This window comes from Halichoeres trimaculatus, unplaced genomic scaffold (genome assembly GCF_033239565.1).
Source record: "Halichoeres trimaculatus isolate MK-OKI-2021-1 unplaced genomic scaffold, fHalTri1.1 fHalTri1_scaffold_13, whole genome shotgun sequence".
Taxonomy (NCBI): domain Eukaryota; kingdom Metazoa; phylum Chordata; class Actinopteri; order Labriformes; family Labridae; genus Halichoeres; species Halichoeres trimaculatus.
Genome location: NW_027437191.1, coordinates 13,837,523 through 13,847,118, shown reverse-complemented (window position 1 = coordinate 13,847,118; position 9,596 = coordinate 13,837,523). Strand labels below are relative to the sequence as shown.

At 37.2% G+C, this 9,596-nt stretch overlaps 1 protein-coding gene across 1 annotated transcript; it reads left to right on the top strand.

Moving 5' to 3' along the window:
- Positions 1-1,497: 1,497 nt before the first annotated feature.
- Positions 1,498-9,363, top strand: napbb (N-ethylmaleimide-sensitive factor attachment protein, beta b). Its single transcript, XM_074685939.1, has 11 exons — positions 1,498-1,707; positions 3,114-3,193; positions 3,292-3,408; positions 4,810-4,856; positions 5,274-5,351; positions 5,453-5,508; positions 7,097-7,181; positions 7,269-7,373; positions 7,455-7,523; positions 7,623-7,673; positions 8,132-9,363. The coding sequence occupies exons 1-11, from the start codon at positions 1,607-1,609 to the stop codon at positions 8,231-8,233; spliced, it is 891 nt and encodes a 296-aa protein (XP_074542040.1). The 5' UTR covers positions 1,498-1,606; the 3' UTR covers positions 8,234-9,363.
- Positions 9,364-9,596: the final 233 nt, after the last annotated feature.

Sequence of the window (9,596 nt, the reverse complement as noted above, 5' to 3'; positions counted from 1 at the left end):
TTCTTAAGGTGATGATTTATAGTCTCTCTTTCATTTATAACATGGTTCATTGACATTCCTGGTTACCATACATACCAATACCATTTCCTTTAACTCTTAGTAGATCTCCCAAAAATGTTTTGTTGATAATGTTCAAAGAAAATAAAATGATCATATTTACAGATGTTAAGATTAATTCTGATTAATTCTGATGGTTTTTGCACTTTCCTACAGCCTTGATGTTCCGCACATTGAATTGATGAAGAACAGAAAAATGTGTCAACAATGACACCAGAAAGTTTTGGCAAGCACTCACGGCAGAACAGGATAGATGCAGCAAATAATCTACCCTGTTTTGAAACAGGAAATAAAAACACTAGGTCATAATAATATGCAACTAGAACATCAAAGTTAGCACATCCCACTTCAGAATCAACTTTTAAGGACTTTTTTTTCCAATTTGCATAATTTTAGGTGAATTAAATGAGCTTTGAGAAGAACTAAATGCCAATATGAATGCTGTCAAGGTAAAACTTTCTAAGACAATTTGTTAACTCTACCATCCATGGGCCCGATCATATTTTTATTGCAAACACAAGTTTTAATACACATTCTTATGCCTGTAAACAAACATAAAGTTCATTAAGAGAGAACTTTTATAAGTAATATATTCATTCTAACTGCTAAAAAGCTGTTTCAATGTAGAATTAGGACCACTGTCTCTGTCTCTTTTAAAATGTTAATTGATGTGCCTCTACAGGAGATTTTATCTGAGTGTGTTTTCATCCTCTGAATGCAGCTTACATTTCTTTCTGAGACAGTATCACACGCAGGATCTTAAATCTTCAGAATTATTTTTTTTTTGTGTGTTTTGGTATATTTTTAGACACCCCCCCCAAAATAAATAAATAAATAAATAAATAAATTAAAAATAAAAATAAATAAATAAAATTAAATAAAAAACAAAAAACATAAATGAATAAATAAATGAATAATAATTAAAAAAATCTGGTGGTATCAGCCTTTTTCTATTGTTTTATTCTCTTCTGTTCAGTTTTAATCTTGTCCGCACATTTTTCTCTATTTCTCTTTTATTGATCGTTTTATGTTGGACCTTGTTTTGTATAACCTTGTTTTGTAGACTGCCAAATTAAGTGTTTTATTATTCTTTAGCATAAAGATGCTGAGTCAGTTGTTATGTGAACGCGCCCTCTGCTGTACAATAAGGCAAAGTACACCATTTTTACCTCTTGCAACGGCACTTTAAAACAGCATTATTTAATCTTTGTGGAAAGTTGAAACTCAAGCTGAATATTATTATAGCAACATCTGACAACATATTATCGATTAATGTTTAGAGTTTTTCAATAAAAATAACGAAAAACACTGTCATAAGAATAGCTTAATGTTTCACTGGGAATTGTAGTTGCTTTGGCTACCAGCCCGGCTGCGTGTGCTGCGTCGAGGACTCAATTTCCCATGATTCCACAAAGCTCGCTTAAGCCACAAGCAGGTGCACGCCCACGCTAAATAAACCCATCGACTGTAATCCTCACTGTACACAGCGGGATCCTCTGCGGCTATTTTCTTCATTCACTTTAAGTTTGTGTCCAATAAAGCGATAAAAATGGACAACTCCGGGAAAGAGAAGGAAGCGATTCAGCTAATGGCGGACGCTGACAAAAAAGTCAAGTCCTCTGGCTCCTTTTTGGGAGGGATGTTTGGAGGGTAAGACAGCATTGCACCAAAGAACAAACAGCTAGCACGCATGAAGTGACAGCAGCAAAGTTGGCACGCAGCCTGTTTCTTTTTATATATTTAATCAGTTGTTATATATTTACCTGCAAATCATGAATAAATTGTCGTTAGGTGTTACAACAGTGTAAGTCAGTATCTGGCTTTCAGGAACATTATTCATCTGTGACAGTTAGCCAAGAAGCTATAGCTGTCCCTCTAAACAAGCCAGTACATCCGTGTTCCAACTGCAGGATACGCAGTTGGCTGAAGATATCGTTTGTTTTGTGCAGACTCACCCAGTTCCCACAGTGTTTTGGAATTGTCCTGGTCATATTTAACTCTAATTACGGTATCTCTTTCAAAACAACGATAAACATCTGATTTTGCTTTGACATCCTCTTCACTCAGGGTGATGATGTAAAGTCTCTTTCTTCAGACCTTATCTGATAATCTACATTGCAATACCTGTGAAAATACTGCCTCTATATTAGAATCATTTCTAGTATAGTTCATTGACATCTCTAGTCACTATAAATACCACTCCCATCAAAGAAAATATCATATATGATCATATTTGCAGGTGTTGTATGAAGATCCATACTGATGGCTTTAGTACTTTCATACAGCCTTAATGTTTCTCAGATTGAAGTTATGAATTACAAAAATACATTAAATCATGACGACATTGACACCCGTGAGTCAAAAAACATACTTTAAGAGTTGGCAAGTGTTGTCCCATCATCATGATGTATGCACTCTTCCAAAAATATGCTTCTCTTTCCCAACACCTTTCATTACAAGAGTCACACATATTAACACAGTATGACTGACCTTGGGAATATGATTACTATGTTGCAGTTTGAATGAAAAAAAATGCATGTCATTTTATATCAAAGGATTTTATCATGACACAGAGGAAAGACTGCAAGAGTAGTGTCATAACACAAAACACCAGCTTTAAATCTGTCTCTTTTCCACACCCCTGTCCTTTGTGACCCCCAGATGTTCACAGTCCACAGTTTTTAAGCGTGATAACCCTCAGCTGGCTTTATACTGGTAATTCTGTGGCCGGCCAAGCTGTGAAGTAATCCCCTCTCAGGATTGAATGGCCAGAATATTATTACAAGGACAGAAAGCTCCCCAGGGTCCACATCTTGTCATGGAGGAGGGGAAATGTATAGTGCCTGTGATGAGGTCTTTACATAAGCCAGAATGCCAACCTGGGATCTGCATCTCTTTGAGAAATGCTTTAGCTTGGCAGGCTGTACACTGCATCACCCCATGGTGCCAGCCTGGCACAATTTATCAGATATAACCAAAGTATGTGAATCTTTTTAAAGCTGTCAAAGTTTTGTATTAACTGTTTTTCTATTCTGTTTGTCCCTCTCTTTGTCTAGAGGACCTCACAAAGTGGAGGAAGCATGTGAGATGTACTGCAGAGCAGCCAACATGTTTAAGATGGCCAAGAACTGGAGCGGTGGGCACAGTATTTTGAAACGTATTGCATGCATGATAGATTATATAAAGCCGTAACAAAGTGAAAAGCTAAAGATTTTGCCTTCTCTCTCCCCTCAGCTGCTGGAGGAGCATTTTGCAAGGCAGCACGTCTTCATATGCAGCTGCAGAACAAACACGACTGTGCCACCAGTTTCATTGATGCAGGAAATGCTTACAAGAAGTCCGACCCTAATGGTGAGACTTCTGTGAATCCCCACCCTAAATGATGAAACACAGATGCCACACCAGCATCTATTATTTATAATTCAACACACCCTGGACTGGACAAATAATAATAGAGAGTTTAAATGAATATTATTCGCAGTAGAGATAACTTGCTAAATAATTCCCACTTCTTGTAATGTGGCAACAAAGCTATACAGTGTATGATGGACATGTTTTTGTTGATGCAATTTAGCCTACTCTCAAGAAATCAATTGCAATTTTCAAACTACTGTATTATCAAAATGTTGTGCCCTTAAGCTCAGTTCTCACAATTTTGAAATAGACTGCAAGTACAGTTTTCTGCCAGGTTCAGCTGAGGGCCTGTGATTCTGAAGCTTTTCTCTGTGTGTCACTGTCTTTCTTTCCTTTTAATACTGCCAAATATATGTATTACCGTACTGACCTGAATATAGGACAACTCCATTTTTTTAGACGACCCCTGTCTTTTCAAGACCAATCTTCAGAAAAAGACTGACAAAAATTTACTTTGAAATTCTGAGACAATCATTGAAATAATATTCAGAGACTGCTTTCATTTGTGGCTATTGATAAAATCACCAAGATCTGTGTTTCAAATGTAATTCTGAGGACAGCTCTGGTATAGCCTTTGTTACATTTCTCAAAGTCACAGACCCTCTTGTCATTGTCTTGGTAACCGCCACTTTGAGGACCACGATAATCTTTTCTTTTACAGTTCCGATTTTTCAGACGGTCTTTATGGACAATTCTTTGGACAATACACTTCATAACCTTGTAACTACATTTTTTTTTGTCTGCCAGACAGCTGTTTAAGGTCTCTTTTGCATTATTATCTTAAAATTGGCATCAGAACTCTGCCGCAGTTGTCTATTAACCTTGCCCAACTTTTGGTCCATTTTCCTCTGGATTATCATCGCATCTCTTTTTGGCTCATTTCCTGTCACTGCGTCTCTGCTGGGATCGACGGATCACAGCAGCCACAGTGAAGCCCCTGGCTGTACAAAAAGCTGGCGCTCTCTGCTGTTGCAGTCATGTAGCGACCACTGACAACTATCAGCATGTATCAACAGTTAGACCCCGATCATAAGACAACCCCACCACTTCACACATCATTTTCAACTAAAAAAAACTTGTCTTATATTCGGGTTAATACGGTATATTAAAGTAGTTATTGACCTTTCTTTTCCATGTAACTTTGACTGTATGTGTAACAGCTGTCTTTGTTTTACTAAACATAAGAGGGGGATTCTTGCTTGCAATTTTAATCTGTTTCATATCAAACTAACTGCATGAAACTAATTGGAAAAAAACAAACACCTCAGTTAAGTCAAACTAACATGATCTCTTACTGTTCCCTCGTCTTCCTTCCTTTTCCCTTAATGCTTTCAAAAGAGGCAATCAAGTGTTTAAACGCTGCCATCGATATATACACAGACATGGTAAGATGCAAGAGAAAGAGTCCACGTATCCTCTGGTCCATATCAGTCATATCATTTTTAGAGTTTAGCTCTGATTTCTCCTTCACAGTGTGAGTTTTGTAGATCACATCGTTACATTCACCTAGTAGCCTCTCCCTGCCTTCTTCACTCTCCCAGATTTACATTATTGTTTCATGTCACTCTTTTCAGTTTGTTTACCTGTCTTTGATCCCTGGATCAAACTGGTTACTTGTTAATCTTTTTTAGCAAAGGATTAATTTCAGAAGCTAAAATCTTGTAGATGTGTAGCCACAGGCTTCTACTTAACCTCCCCTCTCTGCATTGTCTTGTAACACAGAGCTTTCATTGACTAAAGAGGTGTCTGTGGATAGATCCTGTTAGTAATGATTTCTTCTCCTCCTCCTCCTCCTTTTCTAGGGAAGATTCACAATTGCGGCCAAACACCATATCAGTATTGCAGAGATCTACGAGTCTGAGCTGGTGGATATAGAAAAGGTAAAATTATGCAGCCACAACCATTATCGTTTAACATTACTAAATGTTATTTGTTAACAACAGTGCAAGTTATTTTTTTTCTGTTTTCTGTTTTTATTAAGGCTATTGCACATTATGAACAAGCAGCAGACTACTACAAGGGAGAAGAGTCCAACAGGTACGGTTATATTTCTTTACATAGACTAAGAAAATGTATCATGTCTTTTTACAGCTCTAAATGAGTTAAATATTAGTTTTAATGGGAAAATAAAAGTAAGAAGTGTGTTTCAATTACTTAGTTTAAATGGACACAACCTGAGTAATTAAAAAATGTAGTTCATAGATGACACATATTTCAGTGGAGGAGCAGAATCTGAAACGCTCTTGCTGTTTTCAAACGCTGACTTGTCAAAGCAGGGAGAGCACAGCTGCCTCTAATTAACTCACCAGTAACGAGCATATGACACTGTAACACCTGGCAAAACATGAGCCCAGGAACTGACTACATGGGTTGTAGTCAGAGCCGTCATTAATTACACCTGAGTGTGTTTTCTGCTATTACACATCAAAATGTCTGTAACATTCAAGAGCCTCTCTTAATTATTCGGCCAGGTTAGCTGCCAGGATCTAATGTCATCTATGGTCTGAATGTGTTAACACATTAGTATTCATCTCAAAAGAAGGTTTTTATAGTTGTTACTGTGGGGATTTTTGTCAGACAGTTTGAAAAAGAAAGGTTTAATTGATAAATAAAATGTTACCACAAATAAAATGACAGTGTTTATTTGCGTTTCATGTTACTTATAGCTATAGTTTCACACTTCAGTGGCACTTAGTGCACTTTAAAGTCTCAATAGCATTAACACAGTCATTGTTAATGCCATTAGTAACACGTGTGCTTCTCATCCTACTACAAATCAAATGTCCTCTGTTAAAATGCTCATGCTCTTTTGTAGGGATGAACGATTTTGGAAAATAATCAAATTGCGATTTTTTTTTTTTTTTACCATGTTGCAATTTATCATGCAAATTTTGGGGGGGTTATGTTTATCTTCTACATTATTCACTGAACACAAACAATAAACTGTTCTATAGTATGACCAACACAACAAAGGATAGTGTAACATACAAACAATTTTTTTCTGTATGCTAGGCCTACATGTCATATTTACAAATAACATATACCTTTATTTAACTTTTACAATCACAGTAGAATATTGACTGATTGATTTAACTTTAGGCCTAATAAACCTGTAATAAAATTATCATTAATTACCTTAAATAAAATCAGAGAAAGGAACAAAGCACTGCAGATCAACAGGCCTATTATGAACAATAAAATAAAAAAATAAATATGAATCCTCTCGTCTATTGATCTCACATAAAATACAGTGCAGAAATGTAAATAAGACCAAATCTCTGCCTCAACCACTGAAATATGTCAACATGTGGAATGCACTTTTTTTTATAAAATGAAAAAGAAACACTGTGTGGACATAAATTTAAATATTAATTGTATAGAAATCATACTGATCTCTCATCAGTAACAAAACACAAACTGAAGTAAATGCACTTTTTGCATGCATTTTTTTTTGTTTTGTTTTTCTAATTGCAGTCCTTGCGATTTGAAAATTGCATTCTAGTACATTGCAATGTCGGTTTAAATTTGATTAATTGTTCAGCCCTTCTCTTTTGAAATCCATGTTTGTAGACTGTAATAGACATAATAAAAACTGTGTTTTGTATTTTTTATTCTTCCCTCAAAGTTCTGCCAACAAGTGTCTGCTGAAAGTGGGGGCTTACTGTGCCCAGTTGGAGCAGTACCAGAAGGCGATTGAGATCTATGAGCAGGTACGTTTTGTCTCATGATTCTCTATTAACACTAACTTCAGGATGCTGGTGTTTTTAACAGAGTTCATGTGATTTTGATTCCTTCAGGTTGGAGCTAACACCATGGACAACCCGTTGTTGAAATACAGTGCTAAAGAATATTTCTTTAAAGCTTCTCTCTGTCATTTCATTGTGGACGAGCTCAACGCTAAGGCGAGTTTGTACTTTATCACAGTTATAGAGTTTGGGAATCAGGGGTATGAGGCAGAATTTTAACACATCATATCTCCACAGATTGCTGTTGAAAAATATGAGGAGATGTTCCCGGCTTTCTCAGACTCTCGAGAATGCAAACTGTTGAAGGTAACGCAGCTCTAAAAACTCAGAGGAATCTGACGGCTTACTTTCTCCTCTTAATGTGTTCAGTGTCTGTGAGTAACCTATATCTCTTTGTCTGAACAGAAACTTCTTGAAGCTCATGAGGAACAGAACAGCGAGGCTTTCACAGAGGCAGTAAGTTTGAAATTCGTTGGAAAGTTTTAAAACAAGGGCACTGGTGAGCAGAGGCATCCCTCTGCAACTGCTTCTGTAGTTTGTGAGATCCCTTGAGTGTTCAGGAAAGTTAGAGGCTGGCACTTGGGTATCTTGTCACTCTCAGAGGGCTCAGTGTTTACATGGTACTACAGAGAAATCTACAACTTGCTTTTGTAGATTAAGGCTTACATTTTTTCAAAGTGAGACAAGGAGAAGTTCTTGTTTTGTTCTAAATCTCTGACTTTGCCATTTTCATTTTAGAGGATGGTTCATGTGTGTTGAGTCAATAGAGTACGAGTATATGCATTACTGGTGGTAGAAATTGAATAGAATAAATCAGTATACTGTATTACTCTGTCTAGATACACCCAAATGTGTATGAAACTCAAACTCAAAGAGCAGAACTCTAAACCCTGGTAAATCTTTCTCACCTGCAGGTAAAAGAGTTTGATTCAATCTCACGCCTCGACCAGTGGCATACAACCCTCCTGCTGCGTATCAAAAAAACCATCCAGGGGGATGAAGGGGATCTGAAATGAAAGAAACCAAGGGGCAAACTGCAGCACGGAGGGACAAATCCATCACGCATGCTTTCTTACACACACACACACACACACGCACACACACTTGCACATATACAGACCTGCACTCTTTCACTCGCTGCACTGTGTATAGCATCTGGAGAGGAGCCACTGCTGATTACTTATAATTTATCACTGCTTCACTGTCAGAGTACTATCTTTGCTTTCCTGACAAACAAATCTGAATCCAGTCTGAATGTAAATCCTCTCGCCCTCACCTCTTGTCTAGAGGACTGCTGCATACCTTTTCTGCTGAAAACCTGTCCTGGGGGGCAGAGTGGTATCTTGTATTGAAACTATTGTTAGTATTGACAACAAGCACTGCATGTTTTATACGATCATCATTTCTTAGTCACTTGCAGCTTGTTTTTCTTCTTTCTTTCTTTTTTTTATTTAAATCTAGTTTAAATAAATCATTTAAATGTTTCAGTTTGCTGTACATAAAACTATCATGGTATGGCTGGGTTTGAAAAATGTGTTTTTATTTGTTGGATTAGAGGAGAGGTAGATCCTGTCGATCCTGCATTTTATCAGCCATGAGGAGAGACTCTTCTGGGAGAAGGGCAAAGATATGCACCAAGTGTAGACTGTTAACCATTTGTATCCAATCAGACCATACACTTCCAAACTTCCATCAGTTTTTGCCTCAGTTATTTATACTTTAGGAGTTATACATACAGTTCTACTTTGAATGTTTGAATGCGTAAGCTGTGATTTATAGTTTGGCTGTGGAAAATGTCTTTTTCGATCTGAAGCCCTGATGCGTAAACCCTTCCTCCTTCTTTCCAGGGATGTAATCTTGGGGTTAATGTGCATCATTTGTCACTCATCTCGTGCTGTGTCGTGATGTGAACTTGTCATTGGAGGTTTTACTAACACAGCAAAGCTTCCTAAAGCCCAGTCGCTAAGCATGTCATTGTGTGTAGTAATGTGTTGTGTTACATTCATTAGAGTGAGCCAGACCAAAGTTTTTACCAAAGGGTCAGTCGCCCTGCGTATCCAGCTTCTTCCAGGTGGAATGACTATGGACCTTATATATGATCTGTTTGCTTGTATAAAGGGACAATAATAAAGATAATATAGCTCATCTTTATGGTCCTTCTCTTGAATTTACCAATCAAACAGTATCTTTCATTCTTGAATCATCTATAGATACATCATCACTTTGGGTTAGACCTCTGGGGGGTTTGGAGTCAGTAAATGCACGCTGCTCACTACTGCTGGCAGAGCACAGTCTGCTTTGTGGAACAACTGTCAGGTAAAATTTTGGCTGAAAATAGTGCATTTCCCATCCTTTTATAATAAAGGAATAGTAATTAAA

What these genes read in the sequence shown, in the direction of transcription:
- napbb (XM_074685939.1), top strand. Translation starts at nt 1,607, where the DNA reads ATGGACAACTCCGGGAAAGAGAAGGAAGCGATTCAGCTAATGGCGGAC. An exon ending in TTGGGAGGGATGTTTGGAGG is followed by an intron (nt 1,708 to 3,113) that starts GTAAGACAGCAT and finishes CTCTTTGTCTAG; the next exon opens with AGGACCTCACAAAGTGGAGG. An exon ending in AGCTGGTGGATATAGAAAAG is followed by an intron (nt 5,352 to 5,452) that starts GTAAAATTATGC and finishes GTTTTTATTAAG; the next exon opens with GCTATTGCACATTATGAACA.